Genomic DNA, 27,772 nt, shown 5'->3' on the forward strand with positions numbered 1-27,772 from the left:
TTGCATGATTTTTCTCAGCCACCTACATTGACATGACTGAGCCATAAATCCAGTTTACTTTGTACTGTTGCATACTTGTGTCTTACAGTGATTGTCAACTCCTTATCCAGAAAAGAAGTTATGTTCAAGAGGAACTTACAGTGCTAACAGTTGTAAATGGAGCATGCTGTATGTCTGATCTCCCCTTTCAACTCTGTGTAAGAAGTAACAGTGACTCCTGTTCCTGTTACAGGTACCTGAGTCAGAGAAGCTTTTTATGACAGTTTCTGAGAGTTTTTTTCTGATATCCAGAGTTTTATATTTCTGACATGCAGGATGATGTTGCTAAGAAGCTGCCATCTGCATGGATGATCTGCTCTGTATCTGTGTTCCACTTAAAACTGTATCTCCTGTACTGAATTATTTGACAGTTTTTCTGTGGCTGTTTTGGAGAATGTCTTTTTTTTCAGCTTCTGTATTAGAATCAATAAGACATTGCAAGTCTTTTCGGAGTTCTGGTTTTGTGGATTGTGCCTTCCTGTACATGCCATATTTTAAAATTTGTGTTACTCTGAGAGTGTATTGTCGGTGTTTTGTAGAAACATCATAAGAAATGTGATTTGAATTGGTGCCATGACTAAAATAGCATCATGATTTAGTAAAATTGGTGCTGTTACTACTGCTACTAAATTACTATTACTGCTAAATTCTAAATGCTAGATTTCAAGCTGGTTTTCTGAAGAAAATATCTGCATGCAGTCCGATTAATTGTCCCTGTTTCCCTCTAGACCACAGAATAACTCTTGAAATTCTTGATCGACTCATCTTGTAGACCTCTACAAGACCTTGTTAAATTCAGCAGTGAAGTTCTACAGCTCTATTTAAAGTGAGCTGGCTGAATAAAGGACAGCGAGCCTTTTAGTTTAAGCAGGTAACACGGCCCTTGTTTGTGTGTTGGACAAGCAGCTCTTCGGCATGAGCAAGGAGACTCTTCCCATTCTGGCTCCACTGACCCCAGGGCGTGGCGGGGATACAGGTGTCACTGGAGATGCTGCAAACCCTGAGGAACCTGCACTGGGCAGGGCCTGCTCACCTTCCTCCTTCTCCCCTTACTGCACCAGGGGTGTGGAGGGGACAGACCCCCATAAAAACGGCACTGAAGCCCTCTCCCACAAGCACTACTCTGAAGCTTCTTGTCAGTGAAAAAAAATCTGCCACAACTGTTCGGGGGTTTTTTTGTAGTGTAGCCTGCTTTAAAATGACTTGACAGCAAAAGCGAAGAGAATTGCCGGTCACTTCGTGTGTTTCGTCATGGAAGCGTTGTCGCTTGGTTTTTTCTATCTAGCGAAGTTCCTCGGCCGGGGGGGACGGGTAGGAGGTTCACAAGCCCTGAGGCCGAGTGCTGGGCGGGCCCCGGCCCGGGCTCGGCCGGAGGGGAAGGGCGGCTCCGCGGGACCGCTGCCCGGCCGATCCCCACGGGGCGCCGCCGCGCTTCGTGGGAGCCCGCCCGCGCCTTGGCAGCGGTGTCGTCGCGCTCCGCGGAGGTGCCCCCAACTCCTTCCCCTAGATCGACTTTGTCCCACTTTCCGCCCCCGCTGCTGGGGATGCCGCCTCCTTCCTGCACGGCCTCCGGCTGGCAGCGCGGCAGTTCCCGGCTTCGGCATCCCCGCAGGGAGCCCCGGCGTCGTGACTCAGCACTTAGGCACGCACCGCCGGCTCCCGGCGGACCGGAAAATAAACCGGGAAGCGCTGAGCGCCGCCCCCAGAGCAGCTGCCGGGAGAGAGGACGGGGTCGGAATTCATGTAAGCGGTAAGAAGGGAGGGACTGAAATGGAAAGGGAACAAGGGTTTAGCTCCCGAGTCCGGAGCCTACAGCCCGCTCTTTCCTTCCGGTATTGTGCAGCTGCTTCCGGGCTGCCCGGGGGACCGGAGGTGAATACTCCCTTTGCTTGTGGCGCTGTGGGCTGGGCCTCGGTGTTCCCTTGTGCTCCGTGGTTTTGTATTATTCTAAAATCTTTCAGTCTGGCAGTGCCCCAGTCAATAAAACTTTAACGGAAAAAATAGTAATCTGATAATCCTCATTGCTTGTTTAATGTCCTTTTCCTTCTCTAAGAGTTTATGGCAAAACATAACAGTAGAGACGCTGATCCATCACTTTTCTGTGAGTCGATGTTCTGCCTGCTAATGTCCTGCTAGCTCTAGCTGTAAACGTTAGCGTGAGCCGCGGCAAACCTGTGGAGCAGGTAGGTCCTGGGCAGCGTGTGTGGTAGGCTGGGTGTTTAGCACCATCTTGTTTTACTGGAATAGGGATTATTCGCTCCTTTTCCTTCTTTGCCTTAGGACTCTGGGTTTTTACCATGATGTTTTATAAACGGCCTGTAAAATGCTTGAAGTAGTAGAGGGTTCTAAAAACACCGTAGCAGTAAGCTGAGCAGTGGATGAGCAGGCAGTGAGCTGGCAGTATTTCCTTTCATTGCACTGCTGGGAGAGAGGGCCAGCCCAGCCTGCCCACAGTACAGAGGTGGGGAAGAGAGTTTCCAGACAGCTGGCAAATGCAGCACGTGTTGAGAGCTCTTGAGTGTATTTCAAACTCAAGCAGGAAATCTTCGGAATGAAAAAAGCTTTCCAAGAACGGCAGCAACACAGACTTGAAAACTATTTTAAAGGTAGATGAAGGAATTTGTGCTGGATTTTGCTTCAGTTTGATTTGCTTATGAAATGACAACGTACACCTGGTGTACACACAACTTGCGCCTGTTCTCTCAAAGCCATGAATTTTCAACTCATTTAGTTGAAATCATTTGCTCTAAATTCTGAATTGTCATAATTCAGTTTGAACCTGGATTATATAGACTTGTTAGTTTAGGCAGGAATCAGTTTAACTTAATTTATTCTGCTACATTTAGTTGATTAAAGCATCTAGATAGGATTTTAAAGTAGCTTTTAGCTAAATGAATTTAAAGTCTGAGTTACTGTGAAGTGATATAATTTCTGTGTGTAGATAACTGGCTGAGATCTGAACCTTTTTGATAGCTTAAGTGAAGAGGATGTCACAACACATGGGATTTCATATGAGGAGATAAGGAATGTGAAGAACAATTATTGAGCTATGGGAGAGCAAGTTTGAATACAGGAAAAAGCAATCTGACTTTCTTTTTTGCACAGGCTCTGACTTGTGATTTAGGGACAGAACATGATTCAGGATTCCTGGGTTCTGTCAAACATAATTTCCTAACTGGGCATCAGGACTTGGGGATTACATTTTCTATCTGCCACTGAACACAAAAATGCAACAGTCTCTCTGCCCCCACATGCTGTGATATCCTCTGTGGTTCATCTGCTGAGCTGTCCTCCCAGATGCTTCAAAGGCTTCAGATTCAGAGGTCCTGTCCCTAGTTTGCTTCCCCGATTTTTTCTTGTGCTCCCTCATGTAGAAAGCTTTGCTGCTTCCAGCTGCTCTAACAAAAGATAAAAGACCTACCTGCCCATTTGGGCAGAAGACACTGAAGCACCTTTTTACCTATATAACCTACCACAGGCAGAAAAAGAACTGCCTGGGCTACACAGAAGAAGTTGGTGTAGGAAGGGTGATTAGTCTCTATTAAACTTCAGTAAAATTGAGTTGCTTACACAGACCTTGTTTAGACTGAGTGCTATTCCATTTAGTTGACATTTACTTGTAAGGGAGGCTTTAGGGGTTTCCTGTGCCAAATGTGAAATACAGCCTGGTAGCAAGATATGACTGGGGGTGGGTGGATATTTCATAGCTTCATTCAGCTTGCGTGTCAGGCTTGTAACAGAGGAACACCTACCTGCTACAGCCACAGAAGAATGAGCCCTCAGACTGCAGATCATGGAATGTATGTGAACCACTGTGCTCTCTCCACTGAAAGTTGTAGTAAGTTATTGCAGGAACTATTCCCACCTACAAACAGTGGATAGAAGCAGAGAGCTGAATGTGGAAGATGTTTGAAAGAAATAAAAGAACTTAAGGACCTCCTGAAGTCATCTAGCCCAGTTTTCTGCTCAGAGCAGGGCTAACTTCAAATTTAGACTGGGTTGTTCAGATTTCGCAGAAGCTCTGGTCTTTGTTGTAGTCTTGTGTTTGGAGAAGGAAGTAAGTTTCAAATTTATTTAAAAGGAAACTTCTCTTATGCAGAGAATTAAGGGCTTCCAAACAGCTGTTGCATGAAATCTTGTTACAAGGATTGTTGTATTGAAGATTCAGGTGTTACTAGTGTTTGCTTTCTACTTTCAGGCAGAGACTGTTGGTTCCAGCAACATGGAAGCTGATGTCAGCTTGAAGTTCCGTCAGCAGCTTCTGCTCATTGATGAAAATCTGGTGGCTGAAGATGTAGCAGCTTTAAAATTTCTCTGTACTGACTTGCTCCCCTTCAGAAAACTAGAAAGCGTGAAGTCAGCAGTGGACATCTTTCAGCTTCTCATGGCTGAAGAATATCTGAATGAGGAAGATACTTTCCTACTAGCTGAACTCTTATATAGAATTAAATGTCACTCCTTGCTCAAGAAACTTGGTTATACCAAGGAGAAAGTGCAAGAATGTCTGCATGAGAAAGGAAGGGTGTCTCCATACAGGTAAGTTTGCAGTGGGATTCTCTTCTCTCCATTACTGCCATCTATGCCATACTGTTTCCCTTTCGATTTTTTAATTCTCAGATTGCTTTTAGTTTCTACACTGTCTTCTGTTCTGCTTGTATCTTACTGGATCTCTGTTACAGGCAGATGCTGTATGAATTGTCAGAAAACATTACCAATGAGATGTTGAAGGATATCATATTCCTCCTGCAAAACTGTCTTCCAAAGCGACGGATACCTCTTGTATGTGAGGAGAGAGCCAAATGTGTATATGGTGGGAAGGGAAGAAGGGGGAGGAGGGGAACAGGAGGAAAAGCGTGAAGAGAAAAGTATTTGGCAGAATAGGGGATAATCTGCAACTAGGCTGGTCAGTATTTATGGGGTTAGCAAGAAGGAAGCTGTTGACAGGTAGGCGTGGAATTTGGTGCTTTGTGCCAAGGTCAATCACTGACAGTCCATAGTCTTGCATTAGATCATAAAAGGGTGACACATCAAATCTTCCCCCTGCTTGAGCCATGTGCTAAGGAGATTGATGTCCATGTATTGTTGGTACCATTTCACAGCAATAAAGCCTTCTCGAAGCCAAGAGTCATTAATATGGTTTGGGTGGATCTGTTTAAACAAGACCATACCAAATAATAACAGAACCAGTTGCTTTCCATGGAGCAACATTTCACCTCCCACAGTGATGTAAAATTGACTGTTTGGACCTTGTTGGTAGGAAGAAAAGCAGATAATAATGTGATTGTTTGAGGCAGACAGGGTTGAGGCAGGTTTTGAGGTCTAAGGAAAAATAACTATATTTTACTCTCTCCTTTTGACTGTCAGTCTGCTCTGGAATTGCTGATTTTATTGGAAAAACAGGGCCTTTTAACTGAAAACAATGTACAGTTGCTGGAGGAAGTCTGTATGAATGTTTCACCTGATCTCCTGGAAACAGTAAACTGCTACAAAAGGGCAAAAGGTGAGAAATTCGGAGTCAGGGAGTAGGTTTGCTAAAATGCAGGAAGCACTAGAAGGGTCTGGGCAACTGAACCTCGGGGTCCTCCGTGTGCATTGCTGGAACAGGAGCTAGAGTGGGATCGCTCATCTTCACACACAAATTTGGCATAACAGTTCCTGTCTTGCATTACTTCCTAGCTGAATTCCAGCAGGGACATGCTGGAATATCTGAGGCCACACAGAGCAGTCCAGCACATACAGAACAGGCTGGGAAACTGAAATTCTATTTATAGTTATGTCACACTTCTCCATTTCCCCATCATTGAGATGATGATGACTGTCTGTAAAAGGCACTTTGTGATTTATGAATGTACACTACAACAAAGCAGTTGCCTGCTAATAAGCTGGGAAGGCAAAGTGTGTGTGCCTGCGTGTCTGATACGTGGTAGGCTTTGTTAATAAATGTGTGTTTCACATTATCAGGGAGTTATACTGCAGTTTGTAGTATTCCTTCATTTAACATCCTATGGGGTGACTATAAGGATACTGGGAAGAAGTTCTATTTCCATGTATTTAAGCACTGGGAAACAAATTCTGGGAAGTACAAAGCTACATCTCCCCAGTAGGTGCAAGGGCACTCAGCGTTTCACAAGTTCCATTCCCCCATGCTTTCTCAGTGTGTTTCAAAGTTGCTTTCTATTTTAATATATCTTTCAGTAAGTATAGATCTGCATTTGCCTAATGTGCAGATTCATACTGGTTTAACTAAAAGGCGCTTGGCTTCTCTCATTTTGTCTCTTTCTGCTTAGTGTCTTTCCCTCAGCAGGAGAACACTCTGCCTGTCAAGGAATCTTCACTGTCTCACACTGGAGACTTCAGAGTATTCACTTCCCCACAGGTACACTGGAGTACATACTGCCAACCTGGGTTTTAGTGGTTTGGGGGAGTTGGGTTTTTTTCTTGCCTTTATTTTGAAACCATACTGGCTCTGAGATTTTTCACTAAATCTTCTTACTTGGTTTTGGAAGGGAACAAGCATGTTTGTTCAGCATGTAAGAAATAACAGCTGCATATAGTACCAAACAGTGGACGTCAAAAATACTACTGTCAGTCATGTGCAATTGGGGAAAAAATTAATGTTAGGAAGAGAGATGAGAGAGAGAAAAAGCTAGACACGTGCCTTATAGAGAATGGGTCAGTCAGTTGGTACTGATTTTTAAAGTTTCGGCTGATCAACACTGAACTATCTCTAAAGGCTAACACTGTATTTTGATTATCTGTTCAAACTGCTGCTGCTAAAGGAGGTGGTCCCATGTCCTCAATGTACCTGTCCTTGATCAGTTAAACCCCTTCTGCAGCTGCATGATGAATCAGATTGGGAAACTTATCAGGGCTATAACTGATCTCTTTTGGGGGGGAGAGGAAGGGAGGGAGTTTTAACCCAGTTCTGAATGAGGAAAACCAGTGATATTTCTAAGGTTACTTCCCAAAAGTGAAGTTCTAGTAGACAAGAGCTGAGGAAAATGAGCTATTTAGTATCAGAAGGGTATGCATTACTGCTGCTTTGAGCTATATTTGCTCTACATGTGCAGAGGGTTTGGGGAAGCCTTCATGCATGGCACTTGGCATAGTAAGAAAATGAATGTAGTTTTATTAAGAAAACATGAATTTAAAATAATTTGAAAAAGAAACTAAGAGACTGTTTCCATAATCCTGATGATCATGTTTCATTTTTCTTTAAAATGATGAGAGGTTGTACATTTTTCCATGCTGTATAATAAATCATTGACACTTACTGCTAGAAGATGTCTCTTAGGCGGTACTAGAATCACTAGTTATAACGATTTATAGTCAAATAATTGACTATCCAAGAGAACTGATACTTTGTTTATAGTGACCACCTACCCCTATAGTGAGAAGATCATTTGGAAGTGAAAGAAAATTCGTTGCTGTTTCCCTTTATCCTTAAGAGAAAATATAGTTGTTTCCAGCTCTGTGAGATTTGCTGTAAGTGGGGAAGTCTTTTGTAATTTCATTATTAAATGCTTTGCTGCTCTTAGGAATTCAGTATTTTTACTACTCACTCCTTAAAGAGCTTTGTGTTAAGCATATTTTGCTAAAATCACTATGAAAACTTATTATATATAATAATGATTTTTAACATGGTATTCCCCCCACTCAAAAAAACAGGAGACCGCAATCAAGTCTGTTGGTTCTAATATCAATGGTAAGTATTTCTGAAAATATGTTTCATTTTTATTACCTTTATGTTTGATGTTGCATTCCTTTACTTTCTCTGGGAAATTTCTAGCGTTTGGTTTAATGCAACAACACACTTAACCTTGCTGTCTTCTTGGAAGGGTCTTTTGCTTTCTGCACAAATAGATTTGAAGGATTTCTGTTCTTATATAAAAGAAACAAGAGAAAATTGGCAAATCCTGTGTACATTGTCAGTCATTTGCTAGAGACGAACTAATGTGCTTTCTGGGAAGTGAAATAAGGGCTGGTCTGATTAGAAGAAAAAAGGTGATTTCTTTCCTGAAAACAAACAAGTTTTCTGTTTAAATAACCCTGGGAGGACAAGAGAATGAGACACTATGACTGTTTATAAAGCTGAGATGGTAGGTTTTTGGGTGCAGATTTTACCTCTGACTTCTTTTGCCGTATGGATTGTTATGTTTAAGAGCCTGAGAGTGTTGCATGGTAGAGATGGATATTTTGAATGCATTAAATAGTGTATGATTTGTACAAAAGAAGACAAGTGTTTTAAGGCATTCAGAAGGAGAAGTAAATAAAGCAGCAATAAATAAAGTTACATTTTGGATCAGATCTCTGAAAAGATTCTGTACAAGTAACAGTGGGTAGTTTGCATCCATCTTTGTGACTCCAAGTCAAATAGACCAGTTGCAAAGTATAGCAGTACAACATTTATCAGCTCTTTTCTACTTTCAAGCTCTGTCAATGCAGCCTTGCTCTGAAAGTCAGTCTGAGAGTTGTTAGTGATTCAGGAACAAAAAAAAAAGTCTGTAATGGGAGCTTCAGTGGTAACATTGCAGATCCTTCTTACAATACAGTTTATTTCTAAACTGATTTCCAAATGAAAAATTCATTTGAATGTCTCAGGTAGAATCTGTCCTTGTACCGTGGACATCTTTGTTCCGCAATACCAATACAAATGGAAACCTTGCCTTTGTCACAAAAATATATATAATAAAAATAACTGGCGACATGTTCAGAATAGATCCTTTGAACATGACAGTGCTATCTCATACAGAGGAATCATTCTTTTCAATGAAACAGTATTTCAAATACAAAAAGTGCTGTATTGTAGCTAAACTCCTTTTTGCTACATCCACCAATATTGGATTTCTCTTCATAAATATCTATGTTGTTTGGGTTTTTTTCCTAGATAACAAAGCAGCTAATCTTACACAAGGCTTCTCTGATATGAACCTGGAGCTGCCTGGAGAATTCAGCAATGTAGAAAATGAATCCAAGGTTTGAGATAATCTCTTAAATCCTTCTTTTTTGAGTACCTGGGTATGTGAGGTCTTCATCCCCGTAATGACATTTATCATGCAAGGACATATGAGATGTCTGTGTGTCTCATGAAGTTTTTTGAGTTGTCTGATCTACTGGAACATTTCAGAGAATATTTTAACTTCGGAGGCTAGATACTTACCCATATTGAAAGGTGTGGTGGAGGCAAAACAGGCATAATACCTTTGACGTTATCCACACATCAGTGCATCTGCTTATCTTCATGATACAGGCAAAACATTTGGCATTTTCTTAAGTTGTGCATTCTGGAGATAGCAGCAGAACGTGCAAGACACGGAGACAAACATGTCTTCACAGTTCTCTTTCTGGATCTGGCTTAGACAAAGCTGCAAGGCATCTTGAAATTAAAAGCAATAAGGGGTAACATGCAAAGACCTTGTGAGAAGGATAAAAGAAGGCAAGAGTTTTTAGTGAGCTGTTGCAGGCATGTAACAATCTTCCTCAATAAACCAGAGGTCTTGGTACAGGAGGAAAGATCCCTTTTGTGAGATCCTTCTTAGAAGCCTTACGTGCACTCTTTAACCTTGTACAGCAGTGTAACCACGGAATTCTCCCTCTGGATTTTTCCTTCTGATGAGCATGGATATTGAGGGAGCCAGTTGCTGCATTTGTTTATAGCTATTTAATTTCTTGAAGTTCTGTGCTATAATGTATCTCTTCATCACCTGATGTTCAGACTGCTGTAGCAAAAGTACTTCTTGCTGCTGTTTAAGGAGCTTGGAGTGCTGCCTTCATTTTGTTCCACTAAAATATACAAAGGCAGGTGTGTTGCTCTCTCTAGTGAGCAGAAAGGAATTGGAGTGGGGGGAGTTTTTTATTTCAACCTGAGGTTGGACTTGGAGAGATGGTACTTGGAAGTTTTGGTGACTTTTCAGTTTTTAAAATGTTCTTTCTTAACAGTGGGAGGTAACTTTTAAGTCTTAGCAAAACTGGTAGTGTGGCAGGTTTATGCACTTCTGAGATCTCTGTTCTGCTTGCATCCCTTTCCAGTGGATCAGTATGAGCTATGTGCTCCAGGTATTCATCACTACTCTTGAAAAAAACAACTCAGATGTCTAACATCCTATAGTTCCAACTGTGAACCCTCTGTCATCTGAAGTTAAAATATTGTCGTGACATTTGAAACAGTTGAGGACTTCTATCCCCATCACCAATTCATATTGTGGAGTTTGGCTGCTGAATCCTCCCTTTTGCACACAGATGACCAACTCAGCTGCTAAACCTTTCCTCTACAGTTTGATAGTATGGTGACAGAGTGTGCTTGAGGCTTCACCCATGTCTTTTCACACAAGAAGGCACCATTGAGTTCCAGCTTTTCAAAAGTAACCCACCATCTTAGGTGCCTCTCATTTTTGGATGCTGATTTTGAGACATGTTAAGGAAATATGAGTAAGTTGAATAAATTCATTGAGGCCGTAGGGTTTTTTCCTCTCCTTTCTACAGAAGATGACAAGCTACAAAATGGATGGACCACACAGAGGATTTTGTCTTGTTATTAATAATGTTAACTTTGATAAGTCTCTTCAGAAGAGGAAGGGTTCTTGCAGAGATGCTGGTAAGTTAATGAAATGAGATTTTTTGAGGATTAGTCTCTCTGTTTCCCCATCTGAATTGATTGTCCACTATTGCTCTGTATTTTATTGTCTATATTTTAGTTAGTAAATATTCTTAAAGAGTAAAATGTTCGATATGTGTTACATTATGTTATTTGTGTATCCTTGGGGAGGAAGGGTTAAAGGATGAGTAACCACTGAGTTTCTGATGGAGGTGGATCATTCTTGAATCGTATTAAGAATCTCTTTTTGCTTAACCTTTATCCATAGCTATAATAAAGAACTAAAACTAAACTAAACCATCATTCTACGTAATGTAATGCAAAACTCCATAATCAAGCAACCCTGTGCATACTTATTTTCTTCTGTTCATTCTACTTACCTCTTGTGTATGAAACTCTTATAGTCAAAACTGCAACTGGAAAATAATGATGTGAGGAAGGTTTTGAAAGATCTAATCTGAAACTGGGGGGGGATATTCCTCATATTTTCAAGTGCCATTTGTGAGCTCACTTAGTATGTCATTATACATTGCAAAATGTCATTGTATGTTCTGAAACTTGTCTAGAACAATCCAGGAACTCTGTGAGAGCTGATGCCATCTTTTTTTATTCCAGTTAACCTTTAGTTGATACTAGTAAAAGGATGAATCTGCAGAAGTGTCAGGGTGTAAGGTCTTTCTCGGTTCAGATTAGCTTGCATGGTGACTTCATAAAATGGTTTTCTGTTGCCTCAATTTTTCCTTTTATCTTTCTTATATTTACAGGGGAACTGGAACGAGTATTCACATGGCTTGGTCTGGATGTCAGGACTTACACAGATCTGACGTCTCAGGAGATTAAAGATCTCATGCGAACTTGGCAGCATTTGCAAGATCACAAAGACAGGGACTGTTTTATATGTTGTATTCTATCTCATGGAGAGTCAGGAGCGATCTATGGGAAGGACGAGGAACTTGTGTCAATCCGCATGATCATGTCCCACTTCACTGCCAAACAATGTCCACAGTTGGCTGAAAAACCCAAACTCTTCTTTATCCAAGCATGCCAGGGTAAAGAGATACAGTGTCCTGTCTATGTTGAAGCTGATGCACGAATTCCTGACTTGTCTTTCATGCAACAGAGCATTTCTCCTTCTGAAAGTATTCCTGAAGAGGCTGATTTCCTCCTAGGCATGGCCACAATTGATGGATATGTCTCTTTCCGGCACATTCAACAGGGTGCTTGGTATATTCAGGCCCTGTGCAGCAAGCTACAGTTGTTGGTCCCAAGGTAAATACTTTGCTTAGCTATTCATAAAAAAATGGGAGGAACTTCCCCTTTTTTTTTTCTCCAAAGGCAAATTCACACAAGAACACTAACCTGTGTTCTGAGGTGGACAAAATTAGTTAAGCTGATGATTTGTTTGCTTGCCACTGATAAATTTACATTAACACTGGTAGTACCTTAGAGATAATCTGGAGAAAATGAAGTTTATTGTAAAAATCTCAAAACTTCCCATTATATTCTTTAAGGCAGAGCCATCTGTTTCTTGATTGGATTTAGGTAAAAAATATTTTATTCCATTATTTTTCTTCACTGGTTGAATCAAGTGAGACAGAGTAAGAAAAGGTCTTTTCTTTTAATATGACTCAAATGAGAACAAAAGAGGAGAAAGTTGGAGAAAAGGATGTGGGTTTTGTGTTTTAAATATTTGTACGGTGTCATCTAGATGATCTGGGAGGTGTTAAATGGAGTGCTATCTGCTCATTAATAAGTAATTTTTTTATTTTTGCTCTCCTTCTGACTGTAGGGGTGAAGATATTTTGTCGATTCTTACAGAAGTTAATGAAGACGTGGGGAGACGTGTTGACCGCTTGGGGACAAAGAAGCAGATGCCCCAACCAGCATATACCTTAAGAAGAAAATTTATATTCCCAATACCTAGAGACCCTCCTCCTTCACAGCAACATTGAGGCTTTTAAAATACATCCTTTTATCAGCACACCTCATTTAAATGCAATTCACCACACGACCTGTTTTAAAGCAGTTACCCAGAGTCCTGAGGAACTGTTAGCTTCAAGGCAAGGCCTCAAAATTTTTTGCCAAACAAACTGTGAAACTGGAGGAGACGCAATTTAAAGCAATCCATGTGCCAGCTATTTACATCATCTATATATTCAGAGTTATCAGGGTTGGGGGAAGCATGCTTCTATCATGTTAAACGTTTTTGTACCTGCACAGACCACAGATATAAAAGTGTTTTTCTGATGTTATAAGGATTGCATGTAGCCTTCCATATCTAAACCAGGATTGTTAATGGTCTGGTTTAGGCTCATCATGTTTTATTTTGCAGGCTAACAATTTTAAATCCTGCCTCTAAATCCACTAGCTATGTTCACAGAGAAAGACAAAGGTGGGAATGAAGAGGAGAAAGCTTAAGTAGTAAGTGGAAAAGGATTTCTTCCAGCTCTAATTTAAATTATGTTTAACTTAATGGAGAACCAGTTAACTGTTGAAATCAGTAATTTGTTTCACAGTGCACACTGATACCGTCTAATGGCTAACATAAACCTCTTGTACGATGAGGTCTTTCCAGAACTGAGTAAAGCCAAAATGCTGTGTAGTATTCCCTCTGTGAAACCTTGTGAACTGTCATTTCCCCATCACTTCTGGGAAGAAAGGGTAGAAGATTTGCACGCTATGAAATATGCATTGAGCAGTGTATCTGTATAGGTTTATCAGCTTGATTAACTTTGTAAGCATTAAATTTTCTGATTATCGTTTCTTGTTTTAAGATGTAAAATGCAGCCATATGAGAAGCCATGCTCCTTGTTCATTAAGCTTCTAACAAAGCATTTTGTGAGTTAATTGAAATAATGTCATGTTGTTTTACTATGAGCGTTTACTACATATGTCTGTGTCCTTCCTGTTTGTTACTGCATTAAATTCATACTTCTTTTTAAGAGCTTGGTGAGATAAAAATTGTGTACTGGGGTAAGGCTTATCCTTGTTTCTGAGTGGCCCCTGCACTTTTTTGGACTGCATGGATCAGTGGGGTTTTATCTGGCTCAGGGTTTAAGCTGAAGTGAAACTTAGTTTATTTCAGCAAAACACTGATTGTTATATATTATTATGAGCCATAAGTTAGTGTGAAGATTTGAAAGAGTCTAGTGTGAAATTTGAAACTGTCTAGTGCTGTTGGATGCAATTTTTAGCTTACACTATCCAGGATTTTTAGGAGGGAAGTTTTGCATCATACAGAGCATTGAAATGCAGCCAGTTTGCCAAAACATAATGGTCACTTTTTATCATGATGAATTGATAGTTGTGTTTTTTGCGTTAGTTGCATTTTGAGTGTTCTGAGTTAGTATGGCTGCCATGCGTGAAGTCACTTTTGTGCCACAGATAGAAAATGTTTTGTCTGTTAGTAGAATATATAACATGTTGTAATAGAATCATGAAGTTTCTGGCTCGCAATTACTGTTCAGACTTGGTGCACTCTTGTTTTGTATGTTTAGGTAACAATTGAATTTTTATCACTACGGAGTAAACATTGACAACAATTTTGACCTTGTTTTGTGGGATCTTGTTTTCATGTTTGAGTTTGGTAGACAGAGAACATAATCATGTTATGTTGCATTCTCTGTAGAGACTTCTGCCTGGGTAATCTCCAGTTAAATCACAGGAGGGTATCACAGTCAGAAGAGTCTAAGCTGACTTCTGCCTTGATCTCCCTGGGGAGAGGGATCCACACTTGTGAAGTATAAAAGACTGGTAAAGTCTCACTCACTCATAAGAAGGTTTGTTCAAACACAGTTTACACTACCATGATTTATACTATCCAGTGTGAATATTTTGCTTGTGTGTGTGGAGGGTTGTGTTTATATGGCTGCACATTCTAATACTTGGGTGCATGCAGTGGTACTCTGTCAGCGCAAGCCCAAAGGCAGGGTAGGCTTAGCACTATAACTGCAGCTGCCATTCAGCAAGGTCATCGGACATTTCTGAGTGATCTCCTGCGGTGTAAGATAGCAGTTTGAAAGTCTTGGGGAAGAGTGGGTGGTTTTTATACAACTTAGATATTCATCGCTCCTTGCTGTCCACACTGTATACCTTCAGTGTAACTCTAGTAGTACAGAGCTGTGCCAGAAAGAAATCGGCCTAAAACAAGAAAACAAAAAAATGTGGTTGGTTTCTGTTGAGCCTTACTGATGGCATACAGAAGCATATGCACATATGCATGCTCTCCACCTACAGAATTAAAGAAGGGTTGTGACTTGTGCAACCCTTGTTTGGACAGATTTACGTGGAACAAGTGTAAAAAGAGTCTGTCTGTTGGGGAAGTTGGTAGCTTGGGAAGATCATGATCTTAAAGTGGGATTTGTAACATCCACAAGTCTCTGGTATCCCGTACCTCCTGACTGTCAGTTTTTGTGCAGGAGCTGCGTATCCTGCCTTATGCCAGTAGAGGCCACAGTCACTACAGTTTCTGAGTAGTCAGTAGCCTCAGCGTTTTTGCTTCCTCAAGACCAGCCTTTCTGGGAGAGATGAATTTTTGGCAGGCTACAGCACAAGGAATAGGTTGAGTCACTGGGACAGTTCTAGAGGAAGCCAGAGGGACAAAACCGGGGTGCAGGGGAACTGAGGGAAATTGGAGAGACTGTAAGTTAACAAAAGGACAGGAACATTTTGGGGAAGGGCAAGAGAAGAAATAAGAAGTGAAACAGTAAAGACAAAGAGGAAGAACAGTAGGAGGAGGGCTGGTCCTTGAAACTGCTGCATGATGGGAGAAGCCTCTATCTGGAAAGTGCCAACCTGGGCTTGGTCTTGTCTGCAAATATTTTTCACACAGTGCTGAACACAGAATGCTTCCTCTTTCAAACTGCAACTGGAGTCTCGATTCAGTTCAGACGCAGAGGAACTGATGCAAGGAGAGAGACGCTGAGGCATGGGATGACATGGAGACAACCATTTTGGACCTGAAGATCAGATAGTGCTTGTGGTGTCTCTCTGTTCTGCCCCCAGCCTTTGGATAAAAGGACAACTCTTGCCAGTAAAGTAAGTCAGACACTTTTTCTGAACTGTTACTAGCGTGTGCCTTTTGGAAGGAATTTGTATGCCTCATTCTATCAAAGGTTATGTTACAATTTTGAGTTTAGAAAGGTAGGTGGGTTGGAATCAATGAATGATTGCTTTCATTGCAAAATATTAACAAATTTCAGCTCTGCTGTCTCTCTTCATAATGCTGAATTCACAAGCTTCAGAGAGTCTGGTAGCTGTACTGATTGCTGATCGTATGTTTCCTGCTGCAAGGAAGATACTGGTGACCAGCAGATCATACTGGGAACTTTACCATTGAAGGCAGAGTTCCATACTTCAAAGAGGGTGAAAATGCCAAAAGTTAATTATTGCTTAAATTGTTTTGTAAATGGGGAAGTATATTACATAAATAATTTCAAATTAATGTTTAGCCTTTCAGTTCCCAGTATTCACTGAGTACTGCTACTGAATTCAGTGCTGATAGTTGACTTTTTTTAATTTAGGAAATAATCTTCCATGGAAGTGCATGTTAAAAATAGGCTAGGGTGAGTTGGAGAGGGACTTCAGAGAAAGGAGGTAAGTCGTGGGATCCTGTGACACAGCAGGACAGTGGGACTGAGATATTTTTAAATGGGAAGATATAATTGATTCACCTTTGCCTCACTGTCTTTGTCTGAATGGGAGCAAATGTAGTGAGCTGTGCTGTTCTAGCTATGCTAGAAAGTCCTGGCTATGCTGCTTAGTGTGTCCTCTTAAACCAAACGCAAAAGCTGGTTACTTTTGTGGCTTGTTTTCCAATTTTCTCACAGGCACTGTAGTAATTTCCTGAAACTGGAACAGTGATAGGTGGAGTAGGGAATTGCTGCATTATGACCACAGCTTATTACTTTGTTATACTTTTTGTAAGTCACGTGACAATATAGACCATAGTACAAAAGGCAGTACTTTTCCTGGAACTTCAGAGACTATGGCTGTCTCACTTTTTTCAGAGTTGTTCCAGCAGTCCTCCAGCTTGTCCTGCCATGTAAGTGATGTAAAGTAGTTGTTGTTGTTATTATTATTATTATTATTATTATTATTATTATTATTATTATTATTAAACAGTTTGCTTTTTGTATCAGTTGTGTCTTTAATTTAGTAAAATGGGAGAAAAAGACAGAAGCAGTTAAGCATTGTTTTAGTGTGCTCCCTGTATTTACAGACAGGCTTAAATATAGTGTGTAGGTGGCACATCTGTTCTAATTGCAGTAATGTTGTGGTTTGAAACTTGCAGCCTTCGAGAAATAAAAATGAAAATCCCTTTACCGGAAAGATTTACTATTATAAGCACATGCCTTGTATCTTAAACAAAAGGCACAATTTATGTGAGAAAGAAGGTAACTCATAACTAGCTACCAAGAAAATGTTCTCCTCTTTCCTGGGTGGATATAAAAATACACAGTCAGATCTGAGATCACTGAATCATTAAACACATACGATTCATTCAGATACTAGTGGTTTTGTGGTTATATGGGCTGAACAGTATGGATTCTAGTCTGTTTAAAAGTTCGGTTTGAATGGATTTAAAGAAAACAGTACTCAGGGGCAGAGCATGAATTGTATATGCTGCATCACAATGCATGTTTTGGTGTTTCATCTGTTTTTTTGATAGACAAAGATTCAGCTGTATGTTCACTCTTGCTAACTAAAGAATGATGACCAAGGGCGTGCCACAAAAAGCTGCTTTGCTGTAGAGTGGTCCTTGGAGGAGAGGGGAGTACAATTGTCTGCTAATTTTTTTTATTTTTTTTTTTAATATTTACAGTAGTACTGATTCAGTTAGTCAGCTGGGCTACTTTGGAGTTATTAGTGCTGGTATTGAAACATTTGCAGTAGCAGTAACATTAAAATGGATTGCCTCATATTCCAGTAGTGTAGGAGTAGGAAGTTCTGATTTGCTGTTGTCAACTTTTCTGTCTCCTAGTGAGTTCAATGGGACAAGAGACCTCTGTTGAATGCATTTCTGTAGAGTTTCTCTTCAGAGATTCCTAGGTGTCTTTAGACCTAAGGCAGAGAGAATAAAGTGGCAAATGGTTCTCTTACCAGAGAGGCAGTGGAGGCAGGTCTTTTAAGTGTCAGGGTGAGATAGTTGGAAGGCTTGCACTTGGTATTTTCTAACTTTATCTTGTGCTCGAAAGTTGGATCCATAAGCCAAGTTTAATATTTCTAAAGCTAATGGAGGAAGTGGTGGAGAAGGGAGGTGGTATCTGATGCTCAGTGAAACAGAACTAGTTTGAGAAGAATTCTCCCGGCCTTTTTAAAATGGTTGACATGATCTGTATTTGATTTGAATATTACAAATTGATTGAGAACTGGGAACTGAATTTTACTTGATGCAGACAATCCAAAACAGGAAGAGATGTTTTGGCTACACTGACCAGGGTCAGAAGCAATGTATAAAGAAAGAAGCCAGACAGAAGAGTTACACTCATGTGGATTCTTATCTTTGTTGCGATGCAAAACCTTTATCTTTGTTAAGGTGTAAAACCTGGCAGTCTCATTTACTACTGTTTTGGGTTTGTGTGGCGGGGTTTTGGTAGCAGGGGAGGGGCTGCAGGGGTGGCTCCTGTGAGAAGCTGCTGGAAGCTTCCCCAGCTCCAAGTCGGACTCGCCACTGGGCCAAGGCTGAGCCCATCAGCGACAGTGGTAGCGCCTCTGGGAGAACATATTTAAGAAGGGGAACCTGCAGCGGAGAAGGACATTGGAATGTGAGAGAAACACCTCTGCAGACACCGAGGTCAGCGAAGAAGGAGGGGAGGAGATGCGCCGGAGGAGGGGATACCCCTGCAGCCCATGGAGGTGAGTGGGGGAGCAGATGCTGACCTGCAGCCCATGGAGGACCCATGCCGGAGCAGGTGGATGCCCCCGAAGATGGCAGTGACTCCATGGGAGAGCCCATGCTGGAGCAGCCTGTGACTGAAGATTGGCCTGCAGAAAGGACCCATGCCAGGGAAGTTTGCGAAGGACTGCAGCCCGTGGGAGGGACCCCACGCTGGAGGGGAAGAGTGAGGAGTCCTCCTCCTGAGGAGGAAGGAGCAGCAGAGACAATGTGTGGAGAACTGACCACAACCCCCATTCCCCGTCCCCCTGCACTGCTTAGGGGGAGGAGGTAGAGAAATCGGGAGTGGAGTTGAGGCAGGAAGGAGTGAGGGATGGGGGGAAGGTGTTCTAGGGTTTGGTTTTACTTCTCAGTATCCTTGTTTTGATTTGATTTGTAGTAAGTTAAATTGATTTTGTTTCTTCCCCAACTTGAGTCTATCTTTTGCCCATGACCGTAAGTGGTGAGTGATGCCTCCCTGTCCTTGTCTTGGCCCACAAGCTTTTCTTTCTATTTTCTCCTCATCTCACTGGGGCTGGGGAGGGGAGGAGTGAGCCAGCGGCTTTGTGGTGCTTTGTTACTGGCTGGGCTTAAACCACAACAACTACATAGTCTATATTTCAGACTGGCAAGTGGCTCCTGCTCCCAAATGGGATCCAATCTCAAAAAAAGCAAAACCAAAACAAAATGAAAACAGCAGCAGCCTGCTGGGATTGTACATCCTGTACATTGATCAGTACTTCCTGCTGTCTAGACACACCATGGGAAGCAAGAACAATTGGTGACTTTCTCTGTCAATTTCACTTAGTACAGAGTTTTTTTTATATTCCTTGTTAAGAGAACTGTAAGACCTAAGCATCAAAGCTATGATAGCAAGACAGCCTCTCTCTACTGAAGTACTTTTGATTGCATGTATTTATTTTGGACTATTCCGCATGATGCGATACCTGTTATAATCATGTTGTTGCACTGCTGTTACTGACAGATGAAATCAACTTCTGTTTGTGTTTAGATCCAAATCCTGATGTGAAATGAGTACAGATTTCCACAAGCTCCTTTTTGACATTTCTGAGGCTTTGGTCACAGATGAACTCGCTGCTCTGAAGTTCCTCAGCCTGGAACACATCCCCATGAGGAAGCTGGAAGCCATCCAGGAGCCCAAGGCCTTCTTCGAAGTGCTGCAGGAGAAGGATATGATTGAGGTGGGGAGCCTCTCTTTCCTGAAGGAGCTGCTCTACCGGATCAATCGGATGGACCTACTAGCTACCCAGCTGGGCTGCAGCCGAGAGGAGATGGAGAGAGAGCTTCAGATCCCAGGCAGGGCAAAGGTGTCAGCCTACAGGTAAGCACAGAAGTAGTAAACCTTTGCATGCAAAATGTACAACAGTTCTGTTGTGTACTGTCTTGTTTTCTGTCTGCACTGTTGTCTTACAATTATGCTGGGATATTTGTATTTATTACAGCATGACTACCTGCCATTGTGAGTTTTACATTTTGCAGTTCAAATGTGTAATTGTGGTGGTTACTTCTCATAACTTTCTTAATCAGTATTTCTTTATTCTTTATTGCCAGGCAACTGCTATATGGAATTGCAGAGGACTTGACTCCAGAAGATGTCAGGAGCATAAAGTTCCTGCTCCAAAAACAAATACCAAAGAACAAGCTCCAGGATAATGCTGTATGCAAAGTGATCTTGATAAGTTTCTTGCAAGGCTAGTTCACAGTCTGCTAGTTCTTGTAAGAAGGGAGGAAAGAGAAAGCAGTCTGCTCTCACTAAAATTTGTTGTTGAAGGATTGTGATGTTAGCTGATAGCTGCTGTGTGAAAGAATGGATCCTTTTTTTTCTCACTGTGTCTTTTCTCTGCTCTTTTTTGCTCTCCTGTACCTATTTTCCCTCCACCACCTGTCTCCCTAATCTTTTCTTTTTGTAAAATCCATCATGCTCTTCTTTTCATCTTTGCTTGGCATTTATAAGGCATTTGTACGTATGCTGTATCTAGGAAGAGTGATGTTTGCTGGAGGAAAAACAATGTTTTGGAGACAGAAAATCAAGTTCTAATGTGAGTTCAACCACAAATTTTTGTCTGTCATTGGGTACATTTTCTTCTTTATTGTAATTTGGGGTAACAGCATTTTATTAACTCCGCCACAAATATTAAGAGGTTTGATGAGCTAGTTTAATACTTGTATTGTAAATAATGAACAGTGTTATAAAAATTCTTGGTGGTATTAAGAAGCTTCCTTAAAAGTCCTATTTATATTGTGGCACCTATAGGAAAATTAGCAGATTTACCTCCAACTTGGTGGACTATTGAGCTTTAAAAAACAAAAGTAGCCCTGAACACCTTTTCTGTAATAGAAAATGTAAAATGGCACAGCTAAATGACTTAACAGCACTTCATCTGAACACAGAGGCACAAGAGGATTCCATGTTGTTATCCACGTCAGTGCTTTGCACTGCTGAAGCAAAGCAGGATAACCTAGCCATAGGCAATGTCTAATGATCCTGTCTTAACCTTAGTGGTGTGTTTCTTCAGTTGCATTGCATCCTGACTCTTGTTTTAATGAGGTTTGGAAGAAAAATAAACTGGTCTTTAGCTGGTCAGTCTCTGGGAATGAGGATGTTGTCCTCTGCTTTGTCCAGAAGTGTCTGATACTGCAATTATTGAAGGTCATTGTATGAGTTTGGGTTATGTGTTTTTGTTTTACCAGTCAATGTTGAAGGTCTTAGTGGAAATGGAAAGAAACGGGATAATTAAAGAAGATGACCTGGCAATGCTGAAAGATATATTAAAGGGATTTAGAGCTGACATAAAGAAAAAAATCGATACCTATGAAGAAAAAAAAAAAGGTAAATTATTTAATCTGCTGTTTAAGAGTAGAGCTGGGGTTTTTGTGATTTTTGTGGCTCTGTCCTTGGCAGCTTAGGAGTCCAGAGATAAGAGGGAGACCTTACAGTATCCTAGGATAGGCAGAGCAGCTCTTAGTACATGTGGCTTCTGAAGTTTTCTGCTACTTCATTATCCCATCATACCTTCTTGTATCTCTCTTTGGAATACATTCTGTGCTTTGTAAATGGTCTGCTTCTCCTCCTCTTTGCCTTAAATGCTATTTTTCTCTTCAGGAAACAGTGCAGTGCTGGTTTTGGACCAGCATAGCTTATCAGTCACTGAAAGAGACCGGAAGTGACAGTTGCCTTGGGGAAACTAGTATTGGGAGATTGTCAGCATTATTTTCTGTTAGCCAGGCTGTTTGCTCTTAGTCAAAGGAAAAGTCCCTGGAGACCAGGTACTTGACTAAAGTGTAACCATTAGCTTTCTGTACCAGATCTGATATTTCAAGGACTTCAGTATATCTGGGCTGTTGCAGCTGAGTGGTGACTTCTGACACAACAGTTGGGCCTTACTGTTTGGGAGATAGGATGTGTCAACCAACAACAACTGAGACCTATTAAATTTTTCCCCAGAACCTCCTTTTGGATGACTCAGGACATGTGTTTCCTTAGATACATCTATACAGCCCATGCAGTTCCTTGCAGAGATACTGACTAGTTTCCCCAGCATGTCTTTGTGCTGCCGATCTGTCTCTAAAGAAGCAAGCCCTGTATCAGGGGAATGGCTTTTTAGTGGTATTCTTATGATTTTGTCCCCCTTGATAAGTAGAAAAAGAGCATGTCTTACAGATCTTGTTGCCCTGACAATTAAATTCCATTTAAACACATCTGTGTAACTTGTAAAAGGGGTACTGTGATTTATTTCCTTGGGTAGAGTCATGGGTTTGATGATTTCTTCACTTATTTCAGGCAGTTGTATTCAAAGAAGCATTTTGTTGCTTTGAGGAGATATTCCATTGTGCTGGTATTCTGCATGCTTGGTGTGTCCACCCAAACAGTAAAGTTCTCTGGAGAAGAGGCAGTGGTCTCAGAAGTAAAGGAACTAGCTGTAGTGCACCACTGTACAAAAATGGGTCTCCTCCTTCACTTATGTATCCCATAGTGGAGATGCTAGTGAATGGCTTGCTTGGCATGACTGACATTCAGCCTTTTATTATCTGGATCTTGCTACCAATAAAAGAGCAGAGAAGAAACAGAGCACAGCTCTGCACACCTTCAATAACCAACAGTTTGTGAAACTGGAACCCTGCTTGGCCCAGCTCTACAAAATGATGGTCTCTCAGTGATGTGGAAACCACCCTCCACCTCACTCCTTATACTGGTTTTTTGAGTGTTGAAATGTGCACAGTGGAAGATTTATCTTTTTAGTCCTAAAATGTTCTGTTTATCTTCTCCGTCTTAGAAAATTATTCTAAGGAAAAACTCCACTATCCAGTGTCTGTGTCTGTGCATACAGCAGAACAAGGAGCAGAGGGGGAGACACCACACCTGGTGAGAAATACGTCAAGATTACCTTTAAAGTATTTATCCAGCTCCTGGGAGCGGGGAGCATAAATTCTTAAGACTAAGCAGGTGGAAGAGCTGAAAGGGAGGGGTTCTGGCTTTGTATGTAGGCCTTGGAACAATTCCTGTTTTCAAAACAACACCAAGCCTTGTTCCTTTGTGAGGACCTGGCTGTCAGCAACCTTTTAGGCAAGAAATGAAGGAGTAGCTGTTGTGTGAAGAAAAACCAATCTTAATGATAATGGAGAGATACTCCTGGACAGATGGGAAGAGAACAACAGAATCTGCTACCTCACTAGAAACCCACAAGGACTCTCAGAAGGAATGGTAGGGTGCAGGAACTTTTTGTCTGCACATGCACATTTGTGTTTCTGGATACTCACTTTCTCCCGAGCCAAAATCGTATGCTAACCACAGAGAGAGAGGAAGAGGGATTCAGGGAGACAAAGCAGATTCCTCTCCCCAGTAGCTAGCTTGTATTCTTAGGCTTTTCCTTTCTTGTGTCTTGGCCCCCATGATTTTTTTGCACTTGGACATGAAGGACCAACAATCTTGTGTATAGTGTATTTCTCTTTTGGATGCTTGGCACTGCTTTCTTACCTGTTTTGTTTCTACAGCTTGTGGAATCATATAAGATGAAAAATAACCCCCATGGTTACTGTGTGATTCTTAATAACTACATTTTTAAAAATCCGTATGAAGCCAGAGAAGGAACAGTGAAAGATGGAGGTAAGTACTTTTTAAATCCCATTACTGGTTTGTTTTCTTCTCTGATAATTCTCTGAAAGAATTATCTAATCTTTCCTGTGAAGAAGAATCATGTCCGCTGAGGTCCTTTGCCTCCAGAGTAACTGGAATGACAGTCACTGTAGAAATTGGAAATACACCACTTTGAACAGTTTAGTTGATGGCTTAAAGAAGGAAGTGCTTTCTGTTCTAGGTAAAAAGCATCGTCTTAATTGGTCATATGTACCAAATACTGAAGGAGGGATTACTATTCCACTTTTTCACTTTTTGATTGTTTTTAATTCTTGGCTATCATGGAGTAATATTTTAAAGCCCTTAAATTCTCTTCAATGCTCAAATAAATGCTACTACTTTATAATTTTCCTTAAAGCCTGTCTTCCTGTAAGAGTTACTTCTAAGATAAACAAGTGTTTATCTTAAAAAAGTAAAATCTGTTTCATGAAAGCACACATCACTGATATTTTAACTCCGTTCAGCCTGTCTACAGGCTGCTTGCTTCCCAGCTACTTTCTCATTGCCCACACAACAATTAAGTCAGCATTTGCTGAGAAGTCTGCATAGGATTTGTTAGCGGGTTACCCTGCTTTCCTTCTTGCTGCGTTGATCATTCTCACAGAATGAGGGACCTACTTCATTAAGAGTGGCAGAATTTATCATTCTAAAGAGGTACCTCCTCTTTAACTTGCCAAGTGTTGTTCTTAAGCATCTGAGATTACTATGCAATGCACAGTTAAAGATTGCTTTAACACAGTAAGCTTCACTAATTTATACCAGTTAATCAGATAATCTGAAACCTGTTTTTTTTTTTAGATAGCATGATGCTTAGCCCAGTTGTGTTTAAAAAAAATAAAATTGGGCATTTGGGTTCTTCTAATTAGATTTGGCAGGCTGAGTCAGTCAGGTGAGATTATTGGTGGGATCTGAACCCTTCTGCTGATATCTGTCCTACCACACAGACACTGATGTTTCAGCATCTTCCTTGTCACTGTTTATGTTTAACAAGTGCCTTCTGACTTTCTTTTCCCAGAGGCTGTGAAGAGGGTCTTTAAGTGGCTTCAGTTTGAGACAGTTGAGCACATGGATCTAGAAGCAAAGCAAATGTATGCAAAAGTTAAAGAATACAGCAAAAAAGATCATAGTAACATGGACTGTTTTGTTTGCTTCATTTTTTCCCATGGTGAAAAAGACAAAATAAAAGGCGTTGATCATGAGCTTATAAATATTAAAGATTTACTCTCCTGCTTCAGTGGATCTAATTGTCCTTCTCTTGCTGGCAAACCCAAGCTGTTTTTCATCCAGGCTTGCCAAGGCTCTGTAGGTCATCCAGCTGTCACAGTAAAAGAAGACTTTTCCAGCCATCTTGAGACAGATGCTACCCCTCTGACTTCCATTCCTGATCAGGCTGATATTCTGGTTGGCATGGCTACAGTGGAAGACTATGAGTGCTACCGCTGTACAAAGACTGGCAGTGTTTACGTTCAATGCCTCTGTGACAAGATGGAGTTGCTTTGCCCACTGTAAGTACTGTTTTTAATCCATGTACATTTGGGGTATTGCAGACATACATACTTAAGCATGCTGTGCTGAAACATTGGTGTTTTGCATTTGTGCTATATAATGCTTTTCACGTGCAGGACAGTGCAGAACAGTAATTATTCTGGAATTGGGCATTGTTATTCTTCTACAGATGAACCAAAGTACAAATGACTTCCCCTAATTTGCCTATGACAGAACCAGGGTTGTAATGCTGGAACATTACATATAAACAAGTCTGTGTATGTGTGTGCAGGTTTTTTAATGTTTTTTGACTGATAAATTATTTTTCTTCCAGTGACACCTGATGAGAGATGAATTTGTTGAGTGATTACACAGACAAAAAAATCAAGTGTTCTTTAGTCATAATTTTCATTATTGCCTCCCTCCCATCCCCAACATAAACTTGCTTTAGAAAATAGAATTTCTCTTCAGATATCACTTTCTCATGGTGTCCAGAAGAGGGCTTGGAGAATGCATAGGTTTGGTTCTATTTTAACTTAGTGTGCTCTTCTGACTATAAGCAAAGCAGGGACTGTGTTTGCTGGTAAAGCAATGCTACACGGAGGTTGCTTTTATTCCCCCAAACACACTAAACTCTGTGATTACACAATGGAGTGAGCAATTTCAGTGACAGGCAGGGTGAGGGGAGGATACTAGCCCTCCCTGAGATACCACTTTGGTGGAGCAAACATAATCAGCTTCTTGGCCTAGCTGCAAGTACCATGTATTTCAATGTAACTTTTCTTCTTTTTTGTTCAAGCCGCAAGGATCTCATAACCATCCTGACAGAAGTGAACAAGGAAGTGGGAAGAAGAGTATTAAATGGATGGAAGCAGATGCCAAAGATAACATCAACCCTACGGAAGCAATTGATCTTCCAAATTCCACAATGTTAGTCAACTGAAAAGTAGAAAAATAGGAATACACTCAGCTGGGAATCACATCTGGAATGGGCTTCCACAGGGAAGAGAATTTGCAAGAGAAATGATCTGAATCTATGTAGTTAGCCCCAGTCCTACCAGGGGCCATGGGACCTAAATTTTCCAATCCCCTGTTTAATCAGTCTCCTGACACCTGGATCTGTAGCAGTCTGGTAAGGCCGTGGAGGAGTACAGATCTGGCTTTCTGTCCTGCAGAAGCAGTGGAGTCTGTTCAGTCTGGGTTTCAAGAGAGGAAGCACTTCTAGATAGTGTCATTTTTAAGAGATATTGGAAATGGCAGTGGAAGTCTTATTTCTGTCCAAGTTGTTGTAAGTCCCTGAAATCTGAAGAAAAGAACAGATAGATTCAGAATGCTAGATCCCTTCCCAGGGAGCATGTGTAAGATTGTTAACTGATTTACCCAGAGGTGAATCGCTGGCTGTCTCTGGAAGCTGTATAATTTTTCATGGAAAATAACATCCCTGTCCAGAAGGACTGAAAAGGATGATAATACAAGTTTTGTTCTTTTCCTCCAAATATTTAGTTTGCTTTATATTACTAATTTACTTGGCTAAACAGTACTGCTGTTTAGGTTTTTTAATAGTAAGGGTTCTAATTGTGTTTTTTCTCAGAGCTCTTAGGGGACTGTTTTGAATGGCTGTCAGCCTCTGGAAGGAAGGTGCTGCATTAGATCCACTGCTCTGAGATGCCTTCTCCTGGCAACTGACTCTAGCTCCTGCGGACTCTTGTTTCTGTTGTAATAAATACTCTTTGTTTCACATCACCATTGTTTGTGGTGTGTTTCTCTTTTGGATGAGCTGACTGAGGTACAGTCACCATGGTGAACACTTTTACTTCAGCAGCAGAAGTTATTTTGCTCTTGTTGAAGTATTGGATGGCAGCCACCCCAGGGGGTAGCATATTGATATCCCTTCATTAGCAGCTGAAGAGATGGTAGGAAAGAATAAGTTTAAGTTCGGGACTTTCATGATAATGGCAGCTGATGCCAGTGAGGCTGTTCTTAATTTGCATCCTCAGAAATGTGTAGGTGGTATGTGGGAGCCGTATGGGATTCTAACAGCTACATTCCTTTTGAGTTTATAAAAAGATAAAGGATGGATTTAAGACACTTTGTAACTTTTGCTTTTTTTAGTTTGTATTTTTTGGAAAGCCATGTCTAGCCATAAAAGCAGGGGTTCTTTATTTAATCCTGCTTGTGTTCTTGAAGCAAAACTTTTTCTTTCTAATTCCACACAATGTGTTGGCAGTTGCATTTTGCTCCCTTTACCCTTTTTGACCTTCCAAGTAAAAGGGAGAATGCCCATTCTTAGAATCACAACTCTGTTCACACAGGTTTCATAAATAATAAATAGATGTTACAAGCACTATGTAAATGAGAGTGCTCTTTGTGGCAAAAGTTACCAGAAGGTATTGCCAGGTATGATACAGTTCTGTGGCTGACATTTGGTTAACAATTTAGGAAATGTGGCAACAATTTATTTACATTTTTATAATGTTTTCATAAATGAGGCCCCGATATGAAGTTAGTAATTAGATTTGTGAAATTTTTTTTATTATAAGGAAATATAGCTTAAATGAAATAACTGCTTCCTCTGGGAGAAACTTGCTGGAAGGTGGCAGCTGCTCCAGTAGCGAAGTTGTGA

The 27,772-nt window shown here is 40.9% G+C and overlaps 2 protein-coding genes across 7 annotated transcripts; both read left to right on the forward strand.

Annotated features, from left to right (window-relative positions):
* The first annotated feature begins 767 nt into the window (after window positions 1–767).
* On the forward strand, window positions 768–14,181 carry CASP10 (caspase 10). Of its 4 annotated transcripts, XM_041124352.1 has the most exons (11): window positions 1,860–2,222; window positions 3,145–3,362; window positions 4,238–4,575; window positions 4,719–4,842; window positions 5,404–5,539; window positions 6,327–6,415; window positions 7,708–7,744; window positions 8,927–9,015; window positions 10,522–10,633; window positions 11,398–11,902; window positions 12,423–12,648. In XM_041124352.1, the coding sequence occupies exons 3-11, from the start codon at window positions 4,262–4,264 to the stop codon at window positions 12,583–12,585; spliced, it is 1,569 nt and encodes a 522-aa protein (XP_040980286.1). In that variant the 5' UTR covers window positions 1,860–2,222; window positions 3,145–3,362; window positions 4,238–4,261; the 3' UTR covers window positions 12,586–12,648. The 4 variants fall into 4 exon arrangements, with proteins under 4 accessions (XP_040980283.1, XP_040980284.1, XP_040980286.1 ...); XM_041124349.1 differs by lacking the exons at window positions 1,860–2,222; window positions 3,145–3,362 and adding an exon at window positions 768–1,785 and having other exon boundaries at window positions 4,236–4,575; window positions 12,423–14,181; XM_041124350.1 differs by lacking the exons at window positions 1,860–2,222; window positions 3,145–3,362 and adding an exon at window positions 768–1,785 and having other exon boundaries at window positions 4,236–4,575; window positions 4,719–4,818.
* LOC115343326 (caspase-8-like) lies at window positions 13,393–26,892 on the forward strand. Of its 3 annotated transcripts, none has more exons than XM_041124362.1 (8): window positions 13,393–13,471; window positions 19,522–19,851; window positions 20,082–20,187; window positions 21,222–21,360; window positions 22,805–22,893; window positions 23,523–23,634; window positions 24,680–25,169; window positions 25,949–26,892. In XM_041124362.1, exons 2-8 carry the CDS (start codon window positions 19,541–19,543, stop codon window positions 26,082–26,084), a joined length of 1,383 nt encoding a protein of 460 aa, XP_040980296.1. In that variant the 5' UTR covers window positions 13,393–13,471; window positions 19,522–19,540; the 3' UTR covers window positions 26,085–26,892. The 3 variants fall into 3 exon arrangements, with proteins under 3 accessions (XP_040980296.1, XP_029875024.1, XP_029875023.1); XM_030019164.2 differs by lacking the exon at window positions 13,393–13,471 and adding an exon at window positions 15,682–16,228; XM_030019163.2 differs by lacking the exon at window positions 13,393–13,471 and adding an exon at window positions 16,236–16,676.
* Window positions 26,893–27,772: the final 880 nt, after the last annotated feature.

The sequence above is a fragment of the Aquila chrysaetos genome, chromosome 6 (assembly GCF_900496995.4).
Source record: "Aquila chrysaetos chrysaetos chromosome 6, bAquChr1.4, whole genome shotgun sequence".
NCBI classification, from domain to species: Eukaryota; Metazoa; Chordata; class Aves; order Accipitriformes; family Accipitridae; genus Aquila; species Aquila chrysaetos.

Bases quoted from the DNA above. Each gene is read 5' to 3' on its own strand.
- CASP10 (XM_041124349.1), top strand. From the start codon at position 1,584: ATGCCGCCTCCTTCCTGCACGGCCTCCGGCTGGCAGCGCGGCAGTTCC. The intron at 1,786-4,235 runs AGCGGTAAGAAG...CTTTCTACTTTC, and splicing joins ACGGGGTCGGAATTCATGTA to AGGCAGAGACTGTTGGTTCC. The intron at 7,745-8,926 runs GTAAGTATTTCT...TTTTTTTCCTAG, and splicing joins TGTTGGTTCTAATATCAATG to ATAACAAAGCAGCTAATCTT.
- LOC115343326 (XM_041124362.1), top strand. From the start codon at position 19,541: ATGAGTACAGATTTCCACAAGCTCCTTTTTGACATTTCTGAGGCTTTG. The intron at 20,188-21,221 runs GTATGCAAAGTG...TTGTTTTACCAG, and splicing joins ACAAGCTCCAGGATAATGCT to TCAATGTTGAAGGTCTTAGT. The intron at 25,170-25,948 runs GTAAGTACTGTT...TTTTTGTTCAAG, and splicing joins ATGGAGTTGCTTTGCCCACT to CCGCAAGGATCTCATAACCA.